The sequence below is a fragment of the Microcaecilia unicolor genome, chromosome 5 (genome assembly GCF_901765095.1).
Source record: "Microcaecilia unicolor chromosome 5, aMicUni1.1, whole genome shotgun sequence".
In the NCBI taxonomy this organism is placed as follows: domain Eukaryota; kingdom Metazoa; phylum Chordata; class Amphibia; order Gymnophiona; family Siphonopidae; genus Microcaecilia; species Microcaecilia unicolor.
Window position 1 is genome coordinate 37,179,202 of NC_044035.1, and position 18,502 is coordinate 37,197,703.

Sequence of the window (18,502 nt, forward strand, 5' to 3'; positions counted from 1 at the left end):
CCACCACCCAAACTCGTGTGATGGATTTCCCATGCACATTTGCCATATGAGAAGCCATATTCTGCTGCAGAGAAATCTTTCCTTTTCCTGTTCAGCACTCTAAATGGTTAATGTTGCTTCATAGGCAGGGGAAGCTTTTCCCTTTTATAAAGTTTGAGTCCTGAAGATAGATCTTTTTTTTTCATATCCTAAGTGTCAGATAATTGGACTGAGTGAACGGGTGGGGCGAGGCTGAAAACTGTGCCACACCTTTGTCAGAACTTGTTGGAAAATGAAAGAACCGGAGAGACACGAGGGAAAGGGATTAAAAACAAGAAAAAGTGAACATTCTTGAGGAATCACTCAGCCACAACGCACCTTGGGAAGGACAGGATAAAAAGTGTAGGAGGGCAAATGTTATAAGAAGGACAGGACAGGAGAGAGGAAGAGGGATCAGGGTGGAACTGTGTCTGGGATATTTTTCACTGAAGTACATCAGGTAAGAAACGGAAAATTATATTTTGCTTACATATATCTGGAATCTGAATAGTTGAACCTGTTAATTTGCATGCACCTATTTTTGTGCATAACATGGAAAATGTGTAATGTGTCTCCTGGTTTTGTTTATGCTTAAAAACGAAGAAATTTTGGTTGCATTCTGGGGGCTGTTTTGGAGTTGGTGCATCTGTAGCTGAGAACAGCTAACTGTGAAAAATATTATAGAAGGGAGCAAGACCAGTGCAGAGAAACACATTCTTATGTGCCTTGTGTCGCCTGCTAACCTGAATTTGGCAAAACGTGTGGAAAGGAAGATCTACTGGAGGCTCAGAGGGCATAGCTTGGCTGAGCAGGTAGAAGGAGTTTGTCACAGCTGGAGCTAGAGGTGCAAACTTTCTATCCCTCACCAGCACAGATGTGTTGCAATATGGGTCGCAGAACAGGGGATTTTAGATCCAAATCCTGAACGTTGCATGACAGCCAGGGCTGTATTTATAGATCTGATTCCAAACTCGTTTTTTTATTGTGGTAAGATCTTTGGGTCTATTCTTCCTCAACAAATGTATTGAGACACACAACATGGACATCTGAACCTTTTTTCTATAAATTTGTTGAGCTGTGAGGTTCTTTTGGCTTTTTAAAACACTTTTCATCAGTTGACTGGAACTGAATAAGGTCTTTTACAGTACATGAATTTGTACCTGTCAAAGAAATTCTTAGGGATGACAGAAAGAATCGCCTGCTTGCTTTTTAAATGTCCTCCCTGGTTTTTGCCTGCTGGCCAGCTGTGTTTTTAATGTGATAACAGCAACACACATCCAGGATCACTGGTGTCATTTTCTATGCTACAGTAATTTTGTTGAGCACTGGAACTAAAGAGGGGTGTAGGTACATGTACATTTTTTCTGGTGTTTGAACTAAGCTGCAGCAGTGTTTAGAGAAACAGATGTGAATATTGAAAAGACTGGTATAGAAACAGTAGTTAATGCTGAGGAGAAGGGAAACTAGCTTAGGATAGAGAAATGGCATTTAACGAAAGGCAGGTTAAATCAGATTTGTATCTCAAGCTGAACTTCCAGATTCACCCTGTTTGGGTTTGAGTAAAGGTAGATTTACCTGGCTATTTCAAGACGGCCAAATATTTCAAATGTGCAACTACTCATACAGATTGGAAGTATTTTCAGAAAAACTTGATTTTCTAAAACAAAAGAAAATGATCTTAACTAGCTGGGATCTAAGCAGGTTTAATTAACCATGCAGATCTGAGTCACCTATTTCTTTCTAGATTTAAATCTGGAGTCCTGCTGGTGCAGAGACAGATTTGCCCGATAGGGTGAATCCGGTCAAAGATTTACCCCCATTGCAAGATGGAAACTATTTCCTGCATTCAGTGGTGTTAACTCAGGACTGGATCCACCTTGCCCGTTGAATCTGAAGCCGGTCGGTAAACCAGTGGGGTAGCCACAGGTGGGCCTGGGTGGGCCGGGGCCCACCCACTTACGGCTCAGGCCCATCCAACAGTAGCACATGGTAATGAAAATGCTGCTCTCCACAATACTGGCACCTTCGCATGCTCAGTTTTCAGCGCATGCCTGCTGCAGACTACCAAGGTGGAGACTGGAGAGAAGCATTTTCCCATCAGCTGAGATATTCTTTTGGTGTGGGGGTGGGGGAGAGAACATTTGGTGCCCACCCACTTCTTGCCTAGGCCCACCCAGAATCTGCTGTCTGGCTACACCCCTGCGGTAAACCTTGATGGAAGAGGGTTGTTTTATCTACCTAAACACAGAATAGTTCCAAAACCTAATATTTAGAACAGCTGGCCCTATCATTATCAGTGAGGCATCTGAACTGTGAAAGTCACCAAGGGTGAAATGTGGCCACCCAACATCCTCGGACCTAGAACAATTATTTCTAAATAGAATTTGGACCTTATGAGTGGACGAGTAACTCTGCTGCCCGTCTCGTCTTCTGCCAGGATCACTTTACTCATATTACCCCTCTCCTCAAGTCGCTTCACTGGCTCCCTATCCGTTTTCGCATCCTGTTCAAACTTCTTCTACTAACCTATAAATGTACTCACTCTGCTGCTCCCCAGTATCTCTCCACACTCGTCCTTCCCTACATCCCTTCCCGTGCACTCCGCTCCATGGATAAATCCTTCTTATCTGTTCCCTTCTCCACTACTGCCAACTCCAGGCTTCGCTCCTTCTGTCTTGCTGCACCCTGTGCCTGGAATAGACTTCCTGAGCCCCTACGTCTTACCTCATCCTTGGCCATCTTTAAATCTAGTTTAAAAGCCCACCTCTTTGATATTGCTTTTGACTTCTAACCACTTGCCTCCACCTACCCTCCTCTCCTCCTTCCTGTACATTAATTGATTTGATTGGCTTACTTTATTTTTTATCTATTAGATTGTAAGCTCTTTGAGCAGGGACTGTCTTTCTTCTATGTTTGTGCAGCGCTGCGTAAGCTTTGTAGTGCTATAGAAATGCTAAATAGTAGTACTAGTAGTAGTAATAGTGCAGTGGTATATCAAATTTGTTACCATTACTCCTTCTGTAACTTTGTGCTTGGCGTATTCCTGGGGGAAGAACCAGTTTCTGTCCTTTGGTGATACTGAATCTAGTAAAGCTGCTCAGGGGCACATATTTTGCCCCCACAGCCGTCCCTTCCACCCCCACTAGGGGGAGAGGGCTGCTGAATGCAACCTTTTCTAAATTCTAACTCTAGTTAGCAGATGATCAAAAGCCCCGCGCTGTTCCAAACAGCGCTGTAAAATAGCACCGGAACAGCGCGGGGCACTATTAGACCTATGATCAGAAATAATGCATGCAAATGTAAGCAACGCAATTATCTCTGATTATGGGGTAGAAGTGTGGGAGAATTGTGCCTGAGCATGGACGTCCTCAACTGCCCTGTTGCAGGGACGGCCAAATTTAAGGGGGTATCGGAGGTATAGCGACGGGGCAGTTAAGGACGTCCAAAATCGGATGGTTCTATGAGAAGGACGTCTTTCTCATAGAGACATCCGATTTTGGACATTTTTAACTGCCCGTTGCTGAACGTCCAAATTTTGGACATCCTGAACTGCCCTCGCTGGCAGGTTTGCTGTAGGGGGGAATGGGGGCCTGCCAGCATGCAAATGCATGCTGGACAGGGCTCACCATTCCTTCCCAATGATCTGCAAACCCTAACGCCAGCTCAGAGCTGGTGTAGGGTTTGTCGCGGCCAGCAACCCAATCTTTGGCGTGCTGGATGCTGATCATTGGGGATAAATGCGTTAAGCACTGATTAGCATGCATTTGCATGCTACTTGTGCTAAGAGCCCTCGAGCACGTTGTTTCACGTGCTCGAGGGCTCTGATCATGGGGCTGTAGCAAACGCCGGTGCTAGTATGGCGCTAACAGCCTCCAGCGCTGGCGTTTGCTTTTGATCATGAGGCCCTAGGTGAGTTAAACTTCAGGTACCTCCGCTATTTTCCTGCCCAAGAGGACATACAATAAAAAGCAAAGATGCCAAGTTACCCGGTTCCAGGCTGAGATTTTGAGCGGTCCTGGATCTCTGACCACCCCATCACGGTGCATTGTGTGACTTGGGACTACAAATCCCACACTGCTCTGGGATGTAAATTCAAAACCAGAACTATCCAAATAATCTCCGGCCTGGAACTGGATAAGTTGGCATCTCTGATAAAATGATTTTTCCAAGGCCACAAGAAGCATCAGTGGGAGAAGTGGAATTTGAACCCTGGCTTTCCGCTGCACCAACCATGATGGCTACTCCTCCATTCCAGTGAAAGTAACATCATACTGTAAAAATTAATCTGCCTTAAGGGCGTATAACACTGTATTTCACCAGAAAGTAAATCGCTAATTTATTGTAACTATTATTCAAAGATGCCAAGTTACCCAGTTCCAGGCTAGAGATTTTGAGCAGTCCTGGTTTTCAACTTACATCCCAAAGCAGCATGGGAGTTGTAGTGCCTGATCTTGCCCATTGAAATAAGCTCTGCAAGTCCCATAATGCACCAGGAAGAGGTGGTCAGAAATCCAGGACTGTCCCAAAATCTCCAGCCTAGGTAACGTAGCATCTCTGAGCAAAGAAAGGACAAAATTCTAATATACTGAAGCCTACATGTTATTAGTCAGATTCCTGCATAAAAATCAAAAGGTCGGTGAACCATGAGCCAGCTCAGTGGGTCTTCAGGATGTCAGCCATGTTATCTTCTATTTTATTTCTAGAGCAAGGGTTCTCAACCCAGTCCTTGGGACATACCCAGCCGGTCAAGCTTTCAGGATTCCCATAATGAATATGCATGAGATAGATTTGCATATAGTGAAGGCAGTGTGTGCAAATTTAGCTCATGTATATTCATCAGGGATATCCTGAAAACCAGACTGACTGGTGTGTCCCAAGGACTGGGTTGAGAACCCCTGCTCTAGAGCATTAAAGTTAGGGTTACCATATGGCTCCAGAAAAAGGAGAACACAAAAAAGGCGGAAGACAACCCAAAACAGACCAAAAACAAGGGCGTTAGAGCGCCAGAAAAGTTTAATAGGACCCTACACGGTCCGTGTTTCGGCCAGCAGGCCTTCCTCAGGGGTCCTGAATCTGACGTTTACAGGTATTCCTCCAAGATATTCATAAAACAAGACGCTGTATGCTGTCAAATGGCGAGCGTGAGCGTGTGTACTGGCTCACGCTCGCCATTTGACAGCATACAGCGTCTTGTTTTATGAATATCTTGGAGGAATACCTGTAAACGTCAGATTCAGGACCCCTGAGGAAGGCCTGCTGGCCAAAAATGGACCGTGTAGGGTCCTATTAAACTTTTCTGGCGCTCTAACTCCCTTGTTTTTGGTCTGTTTTGGGTTGCCTTCTGCCTTTTTTGTGTTTTGTTTTGTCTTCACGGGAGATTTGGACTTCTCTTTTTATATGCTCCAGAAAAAGGAGGACACATTGATCCAGTCCAGGTTTTGCTTCCATTGACAGCAATGGAAGCCAGACTGGCTCAACCTGTCCTCCTTTTTCTGGAGCCATATGGTGACCCTAATTAAAGTGTATATTTCCTTTCTTGCAGTGTTTGTCAGCAATCTACAGCATGTAGCCACATGGAAGAAGGTGAAGGAAAAGTGCGACTATTTAAAGCATTTAATTGCACATACTTATGTAAAATAGCATTGAATTAAGCCTGTCCTTACAGCCTAAGAGTTTGTGACAGCAGAGTTAACATTATCCCTGTTTGAACACACTAATCTTTCCCCTAAGCTAAGGCAATATTTAACCTGTTACTATTTCGTACAAGTTGACCACATCTACATGTGTTGCTGGGAATGGCATTTCATCCATGCATCCATGAAATGCATTTAGTCTACTGGCCTCCCTTCTTCTCTATGTCTGTGATTCACTGCTGCGGCTAGGAAAGCGAATAGAATGTTGGGTGTTATTAGGAAGGGTATGGAGTCCAGGTGTGCGGATGTTATAATGCCGTTGTATCGCTCCATGGTGCGACCGCACCTGGAGTATTGTGTTCAGTACTGGTCTCCGTATCTCAAAAAAGATATAGTAGAATTGGAAAAGGTACAGCGAAGGGCGACGAAAATGATAGTGGGGATGGGACGACTTTCCTATGAAGAGAGGCTGAGAAGGCTAGGGCTTTTCAGCTTGGAGAAGAGACGGCTGAGGGGAGATATGATAGAAGTGTATAAAATAATGAGTGGAATGGATCGGGTGGATGTGAAGCGACTGTTCACGCTATCCAAAAATACTAGGACTAGAGGGCATGAGTTGAAGCTACAGTGTGGTAAATTTAAAACGAATCGGAGAAAATTTTTCTTCACCCAACGTGTAATTAGACTCTGGAATTCGTTGCCGGAGAACGTGGTACGGGCGGTTAGGTTGACGGAGTTTAAAAAGGGGTTAGATAGATTCCTAAAGGACAAGTCCATAGACCGCTATTAAATGGACTTGGAAAAATTCCGCATTTTTAGGTATAACTTGTCTGGAATGTTTTTACGTTTGGGGAGCGTGCCAGGTGCCCTTGACCTGGATTGGCCACTGTCGGTGACAGGATGCTGGGCTAGATGGACCTTTGGTCTTTCCCAGTATGGCACTACTTATGTACTTATGTACTTATGTACTGGCAAAGCCCAAAGACTCACTGCAGCACTGCACACCACTGTATGGGAGGCCAGTGGCGTAGCCAGACCTGACATTTTGGCTGGGCCCAGAGCTAATATGGGTGGGCACTATATATATATATATAGAGAGAGAGAGAGAGAGACCTACTGTGCTGGGCTAGTGGGCTGGCAGCTGCTTGGCAGTAAAGTTGCACCATGGTTCGGTACCAACGAGACTGGAACTCAATTCTCAAAGAACCTTTCCCACATTTCCAGGGCCAGGCTCGCACTAGTTCAATGCTCAACAGCTCAAACCTGCGTGCAGCTATTTTTTTAGCCTGCCCTGATGGCCACAAGTGAGCGGACAGAGCGGAGCGAGAGCGAGGCTGAGCACGCCACCGCGCACAGCCACATCATACGGTCGGGCCATACCGCGTAGGATGGAACAACGAGCTGTGCCATGCCGCGACCTGTGCTGACTGCCGACTCCGAGTCTGCCTCTGCAAGCCCGAAAGGTAGGTGGGCTGGACTCACTGGAGCCTGGAGATCAGCTGAGCGGGTGCCGTCTGCCGTGGTACGCTACGCGATGACTCACGTCACACAGTAGAAAACATGTGATAAAAGGCAGCTGCAGTGTGTGCGCTTGGGTGGGTGGGCGGGCCTGAGCCTAAATTGGATGGGCCTGGGCCCACCCAGGCCTACCCGTAGCTACGCCCCTGTGGGAGACCTAGGTTCAGTTCCAGTTCGGGTTGTTGACTCCACCAAAATCACCTTCCCCATCCCATAGAGGAGAATCTGGCACTCTACAGTGGCATCTACCAGCCAGTATGGAGCATGTTTGCACTGGTACCAATGGAAACCACACTCCATTTTTCTTGGCATGGCCACAGTCACAGCCAAACTATAGAATGAGAGGTAAATGGCTTTGACAGGCCTGAAGATGAATGTGTGGATACCTAGAAGGGTCTACAGAGCTGAAGGCCCAGCACTGAGAAGCAGGAAGCTTTAGACAAATAAAAATAATATTTATTTTTTAATTCTGTGATTCAGTAGAGCTTGGACACCACTAGAAATGTGTAAACAAGTGAAAGTCAAATTCAAGCTATGTCTGGCTTGAATTTAATGGAAATTTCAGATTTCACCCAGTCCCGCTGGTGAATCTAGAAAAATCTGAAATAACCAAAGTAGATTTGACAAAAAAATACATTTCTGATCTTCCACAAATTCAAAGCAAATCTGCAAATCCAATAAAATTCACATCATTTTTTTTTTCAAGTCAATTTTTTTATCCACTTCATATATCTATCTAAAAGATTCAAAACTATCCACAAACCTTCAGATTTGTCGTCAAATCTATTTTAAAGATGTTTACACATCCCAAATCATTCTTGACGCATTCACTTAAAAAATTCCTAGACATTAGGACGAAGTTCAAAATTCATGTCTATAGGATTTTTTGGAAAGGGCAATTACATTTCAGCATAGACCATGATAATGGTTGGATGGTCTTTGGTGTTGGTAAGTCAGTGACACAAGAAATCATTGAAATGAAAGGAAGAAACATCATGAGAGGTTCAGGTGTTGAGCAAAGAAATTTTGCTTTGCATCAGATGTAGGGTTTGCCTGCGGTCAGGCACCCTAGAAACTATGGTTTTCGTGAATCCTTCGGCATTCTACATTTTGATTCTGAAGTCAATGTCATAATTGATTAATGACTTCTAAGCTTAAGCCTTAAACTATAATTAATCATACAAAAAAATTATTTAATTTAGATTGAGTCCTAGTTTCGCTGCAGGCCTCAGCATGCTTTATATACAAAAGATACCTTGTTGAAATCAGTTTTTGTCAGTCTACCATTCACTACCAGCTCTTTTGTTTGATGTATCATGCAGACTAGTTTTCTATTAGCTGTAACATAACAGAATGGTGGATAGACTCTTTATGAAAACAGGGCCTTAGACGTTAATGAAACATATCCTGTAGAGATAGACAAATCATAGAAACATGAGACATGACAGCAATAGAAAATGCAGTGCCCATCTAGTCTGTCCAGTTTCCTTTCCTCCTGCTTACCATGGACCCTGCTTTGATCTCTGAAACTACCTTTGGTTCTCTGCAACTAAGGATTCTTTGGCTTTTTGAATCCGGTTCATGTTTGGTTTCACTTGCACTGCTCCCAGTATCCACCACCACTCTTTCTGTGGATATTTCTGAAAGTTACTTCTGTGTCTACCCACCCTGAGACTCATGCCAGCAGCCTTGCTTTAGAACTTCTGATGATATTAAGGTTATATTTGAAAATAATGGTCCCCCCCCCCCCCATTCAGAGAGGAATATTAGAGGTTAAATGTTAGTATAGTAAATAAGATGGAAAAAAATGTTAGTACAGTAAATAAGATGGAAAATGATTAAATCCTGTCTTTACCAGATGCAGGAAACTTTTATTAGACATAAATATGTTTGGAAAAGAACAGGCAAGTTACTGTGATGTATACAGATGTCTGAGCATTAAGATGAAGTATGGAATAATGTTTGATAGTTCTGCATTCCTATAAAGGTTTGATTTTTACTGGAACCACTAGCAGTGTTGGGAAAGTACTCTCTCCTGAACTTGCAGATGTAAGCAGAATATAATCTAGCCAATGATTTTTCAAAGTTTGTGTCCCATGATTTGTGATGTGACCAGTTAAGTTATGACTTAATGCAGTGGCGTACCAAGGGGGGGGTGGTCAGCCCCGGTTGCACGCCGCTGGGGGGGTGCCGTGGCACGCGCCTGCTCCGAGTTCGCTAAACTTCGTCGCTTCGTCTGCCCTGTTTCGGAGCAGAGAGAGCTGCAGTGAAGCAAAGTTTAGCGAAATCGGAGCAGGCGCGTGCCGCGGCACCCCCCCCCAGTGGCGTGCACCCAGGGGGGGTGTCATTTCACCGGGGGGGGGGACGCTACACCCGAGGGAGGGTGCATCAGCGCTCCACCCCGGGTGCCATCCAGGCCAGGAACGCCGCTGACTTAATGCATTCTTAATCAAAGAGCAGAGGACCTGAGGGATTTTAAGACAGTTCTGGGTGAGCTCACTGTCATTATGTGGGACCCTCAAGCTTTCTCCCAAAGGCCTTTGAGATATATATTTTTTTTTCTAGTGGTATGGGTGTGTTTTCTGTCCTTTGGCCTTCTAGAGATGGGAGTAAAGCGCTGGGTATGTTACCTGCTCCGGTGGGGTCTTAGGCAATCACTTCCTTTCTACTAATGTCATAAGGTGGTTAAGTCTGAAATGCAGTGGTTCACAGTCTTAAAGGTAGAACAGCATCTGAGAACCACAGTTAGTCCTGCGTAGAAGCAGAATACGACTGAATTTTTATTGACATGTTAATATTTAACACAGGCTGCATACCAAATGAGCAGTCATTTTAAGACCCAAATTAAAAAGTCTCGAAAAAGAAAATTTTTATACTAACCAGAATTAAAACATCGAATGAAACATCCCAAGAAATTTTGAATTCTTTTATTTGAAGAAACTTTTCTATTTCAATTTGCGTATACTGCACAATACAGAGTGCATCTGAGAAAGCACAGTGCAGTTCTTGGTCTCACCTACCTACACATGAAGCACAGACAGTGACCACATTGAAGCACAGGCAGGACCAGGAGCGTAGGGTGACTGTCACTATTCCCTCTAAACTGAGCGAGAGTCCTCCAACCGCATTGCTGGGGGGATTAATGACAAAAGGGAGTTGCTGGAGGTGGCACCGAGTGGGGATGATAGAAACTTAATGGAGTGAGAAAGAAATGAGGAAGAAGGATGGAAAAAAATAACTGAGAATTGAAGAGGGAGCATGTGCATGTGGGCAAGTACAGAAGGGGGATGCAGGTGTTTTGTGCAACAGGAAGAGGGGAGAGATGGATACTGAGCATGGAAATGGGGTTAAGGCAGAAGACGGATGCAAGTGTTCTGTGTAACAGGAAGTGGTGAGGGAGAAATGGACACAAGCATGGTAAACATGGGATCAAGGCAGAAGGAGGATGCTGTGCATACGTTTGTGGGGGGGGAGAGGGAGGTGTGTACTGTGCTGTACCCACCACTGTAGCTGTTAACATTAGTAAGCTGAGACAAAGTTGACAGGGCTGCAGGTTTCTCAGCCAATTGGGCTCCTTTCCGTGACCCGCTACCGCTTTTTCACACCGCGTGCGGGTTGCGGGATTGTGGGCAGCTTTTTTTTGCCCCGCCGTGATTTTTTCGCTGGCCGCGGTTTTTTCGCACGGCCGCGGGCTGGCTGGTTTTCCCACGGCCGCAGCCAATAGAACCCCCACGGAGGCAGGCTTAATGATGTTACTTGTATGCAAATGAACTCATTAATATTTATTAATGGTGTCATTCATATGCAAATGACTTTGTGCGGTTTTTGGGGCTGGTTTTGGGCGTGGAAATTTTTTTCCATCTGGCAACACTGAGCTGAGAACAGGGCTGAGTGTAAGTTTGTCTAGGGCACACTGTCCTTGTCTGAGCAGTTCAGCATATTTGGAAACTGGCTGTTTTACAGCAGTGGCTTGTGTGCTTGTGTTTCCATGATACATGTACTTTTATTTGCAGTAAAAAGAGCCATTCACAGGGATGGAGGGTACATGGGTTATTTTACCCCAAACCAGTCGCAAATGCAGTGTACATGCCCCATTTGTATGTTCATACATTAGCTATGCCCCTTACAGAAAGCTGTGGGCTATTCAAAATTACACCCCCTAGTGTTCATCTCTGTGTGTGGGGGGGGGGGGGGGAGTGAATCTATTGGAAAACATAAAAAGCAAAAGGACCAACGGCTTGAGATACAGGCATAAGTGAATTTGTAATAATTACAGAATAATTGCATGGTGGGGGGAGGGGGAAACGCCAGAGGAAGAGCATGTAGGCATAGAGGAAATCAGATTGTTGGTTTGAATTAGTTCTCTTTCTAAAGGTAGAGATCCATAGGGCCTGGGAATAGAGATCCACTTGGTTGATTATTTAACACGCTCTATAAAGGAACAAGTCCAGAACAAGTCCTATCAATGAAAACAACAGTGCCTTTAGTCTTAGGGGTATGGTGAAACCATAAAGCACGAAGACCAGGAAAAAGCTGAGACATGAAAGGCCGTTCACTGATTGAGTTGCACAGCGTTTGGTGTTGGATGGATACCTGTGACTAAGGCTGCAGTGTCTGGAATATAGGAATTATGGGATGACAAACAGTCCTAGTGGCTTACCCACTCAGTCTCACCCCAAAAAAGCAATTCCATGCTCTGTGTGTTTATATTTTTTTGAAGGAAAAATCAACATGACAAAAGCAGAAAAAATACAGGCAATGTCTGTATATTCCACAGTCCAAAATCCTCTCCATGTGCACATCCTCATGATGCAAACTAACAGGCACTCAGGCCTCCCAATGCTCCCACTGGGGTTTTTGCCCCTTAACCCCTCTGGGAATCCTTCTCTCCTACTATGAAGAAACACTCACAGCAAAATACCTTCTTGGTGAACATATGCAGCATGGATGAAGCTCTTATCCCTGAGACCTGGGAATATTCCTTAATCCCTCTCCTAGGCATTGCTCAACAGAGACCTTCCCAGATCCGCTCCAACTGGTGGAAAGAGAGAACCCCACTATCCTAATAGTAACATAGTAACATAGTAGATGACGGAAGAAAAAGACCTGCACGGTCCATCCAGTCTGCCCTACAAGATAAACTCACATGTGCTACTTTTTGTGTATACCTTAGCTTGATTTGTACCTGTCCTTTTCAGGGCACAGACCGTGTAAGTCTGCCCAGCACTATCCCCGCCTCCCACCACCGACTCTGGCACAGACCGTATAAGTCTGCCCAGCACTATCCCCGCCTCCCAACCACCAGCCCCGCCTCCCACCACCGGCTCTGGCACAGACCATATAAGTCTGCCCAGCACTATCCCCGCCTCCCAACCACCAGTCCTGCCTCCCACCACCGGCTCTGGCACAGACCGTATAAGTCTGCCCAGCACCATCCCCGCCTCCCGCCACCGGCTCTGCCACCCAATCTCGGCTAAGCTGCTTAGGATCCATTCCTTCTGAACAAAAAGTCACTGCTCTTCTCCTCCCTGGAGAGCACAGTCAGCGAACACTCCCCTGGACTCACTGAGATCCCTGCATCCTCTCCCCTACCCTAGAGAATGAGCTACCACATCAATCACTCCTGCTTCTCCCATTTAGAAACCTCTCCTCTCTGGAAATTCCCCTGTTTGATAGACATTCACATAAAAACCTCAGTATATTATATATATCACTGTATAGATACAGTAACTATACCCACAGGGAAGTATCTTATTTAGGGTTATAATATGTACATAGATTAAAGAGACGATGGAGATTAGAAAGCCTGATTGCTTTAATTTGTAGTTTATTTTGGTGAGACGGAAAGGATTTGCATTTTCTCACAGCCTAGCCAAAAAGTCAACTAGAATCTCTTGAAATAAAGATCAAAACCTTTATAATTGCTGTTAAATCTGTACTACTTGGCCCCTTTAAGGACCTGGAACTCTTCAGTTTGTATTTGCATCAGACTTAGTGCCTGTAAGCTCTTGTTTCATCCAATGCAATGGGGAGAGATGGAAAGGGAGCAGAGATACTGTAAATGGATACTTGACAACAGTCGATTCTATGGAAGCACAAAATAGGTAGAGAAAACATGGGGAATTCAGTTCTTGTAGAAATTGTAAAACTGCCTTTAATGTTCATGCAGAGGTTTCGGCTTAACACACTTTAGCATGCTAAAAATGTTGAAAAATAAGAGCATAAAGATAGCCATACTGGGTCAAAACAAAGGTTCGACCTGCCCTGTATTGTGCTTCCAACAACGGCCAATCCAGGTCGCAGGTACATGGCAGGATCCCAAAAAGTAGCAAGATCCATTCTGTCAACTCCAGGAATACACAGTGGCTTTTCTCAGGTCTACCTTAATAACAGTTTATTATAGACTTTACCTTCAGGAATTTGTTCAAACCATTTTTAAACCCAGCTATGCTAATTGCTTTTACCACATCCTCTGGCAACAAGTTCTAGAGCTTAATTATGCATTGAGTGAAAAATATTTTCTTCTAGTTGTTCAAATGTACTACTTAGTAACTTCATGGAGTGCCCCCTACTCTTTGTACTTAAAAAAAAAAGTAATCAATCAATTTGCATTTATCCATTTCACTGCACGGAGAACTTTATAGACCTCTATCACATCTCCCCTCAGTCTCCTCTTCTCCAAACTGTAGATCCCCAACCCCCCTACCTTTCCTCATATGAGGATTGTTCCATCCCCTTAATCATTTTGGTCGCCCTTCTTTGTATTTTTTTCTCTTTTTTGAGATGTGGTGACCAGAATGAGCTAAAAATATAGAGAGTCATGCAAAGAAACTTCTTTAAATGTGGTGCAGAACTGCACTGATTTGTACATCTAGAAATGTACATTTTGCATTATATGTATGTAATAATGCAGACTTTAATACACACTAGTGCAGTGCAGTTAAGGTGTGGTTCACTCAAAAGGTTTTATGCATTTTAATGCAGTTTTGTAAATAGGCACCAGTGTATTACAACTTCATGTTCTAATATGCTGATAGAATACACTGATAGAACTGAAAAATGAACTTGCAGAGTTATTGTTAGTAATAGATAATTTATCTTTAAAATCAAGCATGGTACTGGAAGATTGGAGGGTGGCCAATGTAATTCCAATTTTTAAAAAGAGTGCCAGATGTGATCTGGAAATTATAGACCAGTGAGCCTGACGCTGGTGCAGGACAAAACGGTAGAGACTATTATAAAGAACAAAATTACAGAGTGTATACATAAGCATGGATTAATGAAACAATGCCAACATGAATTTAGTCAAGGGAAATCTTGCCTCACCAATCTACACTTCTTTGAAGGGGTGATTAAACATGTGGATAAAGGTGAGCCGGTCGATACTGTATATCTGGATTTTCAAAAGGCATTTGACAAAGTACCTCATGAAAGACTCCAGAGGAAATTGGAGAGTCATGGGATAGGAGCTAGTGTTCTATTGTGGATTAAAAACTGGTTAAAAGACAGAAAACAGAAAATGGTCAGTATTCTCAATGGAGAAGGGTAGATAGTGGGGTTCCCTGTGGATCTGTGCTGGGACCGCTGCTTTTTAACATATTTATAAATGATCTAGAGATGGGAATAACTAGTCAGGTAATTAAATTTGCTGATGACACAAAGTTATTCAAAGTTGTTAAATCACAAGAGGATTGTGAAAAATTACAAGAGGACCTTACAGGACTGGGAGACTGGGCATGCAAATGGCAGATAACATTTAATATTATGTGAGCAAGGGCAAAGTGATGCATGTGTAAAACAGGAACCCAAACTATAGCTATGTGATGCAAGGTTCCACATTAGCAGTCACCTACCAGGAAAAGGATCTAGGTGTCATCGTTGATGATACTTTGAAACTCTCTGCTCAGTGTGCTGCTATGCCTAAGAAAGCAAATAGAATGTTAGGTATTATTAGGAACGGAATGGAAAGCAAAAATGAGAATGTTATAATGCCTTTGTATCCTCCATGGTGCAACCACACCTCGAATACTATGTGCAATTCTGGTCACTGTATCTCAAAAAAGATATAGCAGAATTAGAAAAGGTATAGAGAAAAGTGATATAAATGATAAGGGGGATGGAACAACTTCCTTATAAGAAAAGGCTAAAGCAGCTAGGGTTCCTCAGCTTGGAGAAAAGTCGGCTGAGAGAAGATATGATAGAGGTCTATAAAATAATGAGTGGAGTAGAACGGGTAGACATGAATCACTCAACACATATTTAAACTCTGGAATTCGTTGCCAGAGAATGTGGTAAAAGCTTACCAGGGTTTTGAAAAGGTTTGGATAATTTCCTAAAAGAAAGTCCATAAGCCATTATTAGGATGGAATTCGGAAAATCCACTGCTTATTTCTAGGATAAACAGCATAAAATGTATTGTACTGTCTTGGGATCTTGCCAGGTACTTGTAACCTGGATTGGTCACTGTTGGAAACAGGATACTGAGCTTGATGGACCTTCTGTCCCAGGAGGACAATGCTTATGTTCTTATGTTTTCAGCTCTTGTACTGGGATTGTAAAATGTTTGTGGACATTGCTTGTTCAAAGAGCATCTACCAAGCTTTTATTATCCTTATTTGCCAGCTTGACCCTTAATGGTAGTACCATGAGACTACCACTAGGGGTCAGAGTTGCCATTTTAAACCTGGATCAGTGATGGAGAATGAGCATCCAGGGATTGTTCCTGTCTTTACTAGACTCCAGTGAACCCCAGGGATTGCTACAAGTGAAAGCTCTTTCTTACCATAGCAGCACACATATTTCAGTGCAAAAGCATATATCCTTCATTGGGCATGCAATCTGATACAAATCTAAGAACTTTTCCTAGCGCTGTGCCTTTTTCTTTCAGGTGACTATGGAATGGACAGTGTAACCAAAAAAGGCAGTCGAAACGGTTTGATCACCACTGGAAGAGGTAAGAGAATAGACCAGTTTCACCTCATAACACCACTCCAGACATCTGTCTATCTGTAATCCAGTGGTACTTATCCCAGTCCTCAGGATGCACTCAGTCAGTCGGGTTTTCAGGATACCCACTATGAATATGCAAGACAGAGATTTGCATATAATGGAGGCAGCGCATGCAAATTTATCTCTTGCCTATTGATTGAACGCTAATGGAAATACTAAGAAGCTACTACTACTACTGATCATTTCTATAGTGCTACTAGACGTACGCAGCGCTGTACACTTGAACATGAAGAGACAGTCCCTGCTCCACAGAGCTTACAATCTAATTAGGACAGGCAAACAGGACAAACAAGAGATAAGGGAATGTTAAAGTGAGGATGATAAAATAAGGGTTCTGAACAAAGTGAATAAGGTTTAGGAGTTAAAAGCAGCATCAAAAAGGTGGGCTTTTAGCTTAGATTTGAAGACGGCCAGAGATGGAGCTTGACGTACCAGCTCAGGAAGTCTATTCCAGGCATATGGTGCAGCAAGATAAAAGGAACGGAGTCTGGAGTTAGCGGTGGAGGAGAAGGGTGCAGATAAGAGAGATTTCCCTAGTGAACGGAGTTCCCGGGGAGGAATGTAGGAGAGATGAGAATGGAGAGGTACTGAGGAGCTGCAGAGTGAATGCACTTATAGGTCAATAAGAGGAGTTTGAACTGTATGCGGAAACGGATATGAAGCCAGTGAAGTGACTTGAGGAGAGGACTAATATGAGCAGCCCATAGGTTTAAATAGACTTCTTAGCATTTAGCATGCACTATATCCATTAGCACACACTAAGCATTAGTAAAAGGGCCCTTTAAAAAGGCAGGCTAATGATTAGCATGTGCTAAATGCCATATGGCTCATTGTATACCTACGGGCTGCATGGAACTTAATGCACACTAATTTGTTAGTACATTCTAAATCCATTAACACACCTTAGTAAAAGGACCCTTAGGGACCTTTTTACCAAGCTGCAGCAAAAGGGGGCCAGCACGTCTTTTACACGCATGCCAAGGCCCCCTTTTACCACAGCTGGTAAAAGGGAAGGTCTCGCTTTCCTGCAGGAATTGGCTGGGTGGCAAGTAAAGCACTTGCCGTGCGGCCATTTCATAGGGGGGCCCTTAGGGGAGGTGGTGGTAAGGGCTCCCGTGCCAACCCGGCGGTAACTGAGCAGCATGTGGCACTGCCCGATTACCGCCAGGTACAGTCTGACGCTACAAAAATTAATACATTTTTGTAGTGCCGGAAATGACGGCGCGGTAGGGGTGGGAAGTGCCGCCAGGCTGCTGTGGTAGCCTGGCGGTACTTCCGTTATAGCGAGTGGTAAGCCTGCGTTGGACTTACCGCCGCTTAATAAAAGGAGCCCTTAGTCTTTTGTCTTCAAAGTGTGCTTGTTACACATGTGTGTGAAGGATGGGAGTACAATGGAAGATGCTTTTGACTCGTTACCACTTGTAACCACTCGCCTCCACCTACCCTCCTCTCCTCCTTCCTGTACACATTAATTGATTTGATTTGCTTACTTTATTTTTTGTCTATTAGATTGTAAGCTCTTTGAGCAGGGACTGTCTTTCTTCTATGTTTGTGCAGTGCTGCGTACGCCTTGTAGCGCTATAGAAATGCTAAATAGTAGTAGTAGTAATCTCAAGGAGTATCAACATTCCATGTAGAACCCCAAAGAATAGCAAGATTCTGGAATCGTAAAGAGTGACAAGATTCCATGCAAGATTCGTAACCACTTGTAACCACTCGCCTCCACCTACCCTCCTCTCCTCCTTCCTGTACACATTAATTGATTTGATTTGCTTACTTTATTTATTTTTTGTCTATTAGATTGTAAGCTCTTTGAGCAGGGACTGTCTTTCTTCTATGTTTGTGCAGCGCTGCGTACGCCTTGTAGCGCTATAGAAATGCTAAATAGTAGTAGTAGTAGTAGAACAACTCTACGTAATAAGGCAGCTGGTGGGAGCTTCCATATTCTTCAAAGCTAGCTGGGTCATGGGACCATTTACCACCAAAAGATATCTGACAAACCAACTGTTGTGAACTTGTCAAAACTCTATTAAACTCAGTAGAAAAATCATATTACAATTAAAAAGAAATTCAACATATGCCACAATAGGAGAAATTCCTCTAGATGGTAACAGATCAGATGACTGTGGTTTGGAGAAACACCAATTACAGGTGTTTTCCGTCTACAAGACTGACCTTTTTTATTTTGACTAATGAGTCTATGAGACCAGTTGTCTATAAGAGAGAGAAAAAACAAATCTCATTGAAAGTTTTCAAGTCTTATATTAGAACATATTCATGTCATATGATATTGAATGCATTAATGCGAGTCTAGGGTTGTTTTT

General features: G+C 43.6%; 1 protein-coding gene across 3 annotated transcripts in view; it reads left to right on the forward strand.

Annotated features, from left to right (window-relative positions):
* The first annotated feature begins 305 nt into the window (after nt 1-305).
* The window catches only part of COL17A1 (collagen type XVII alpha 1 chain), a 169,466-nt gene continuing 151,269 nt past the window's right edge, over nt 306-18,502 (forward strand). For all 3 annotated transcript variants that reach the window (XR_003942098.1, XM_030202785.1, XM_030202786.1), the window contains exons 1-2: nt 306-478; nt 16,057-16,122. Coding sequence is in view for 2 of the 3 variants with exons in the window: in XM_030202785.1 (XP_030058645.1) it covers nt 16,068-16,122 (55 nt within the window). In the remaining variant the exon portion in view is untranslated. The remainder of the gene's footprint in view (nt 479-16,056; nt 16,123-18,502) is intronic.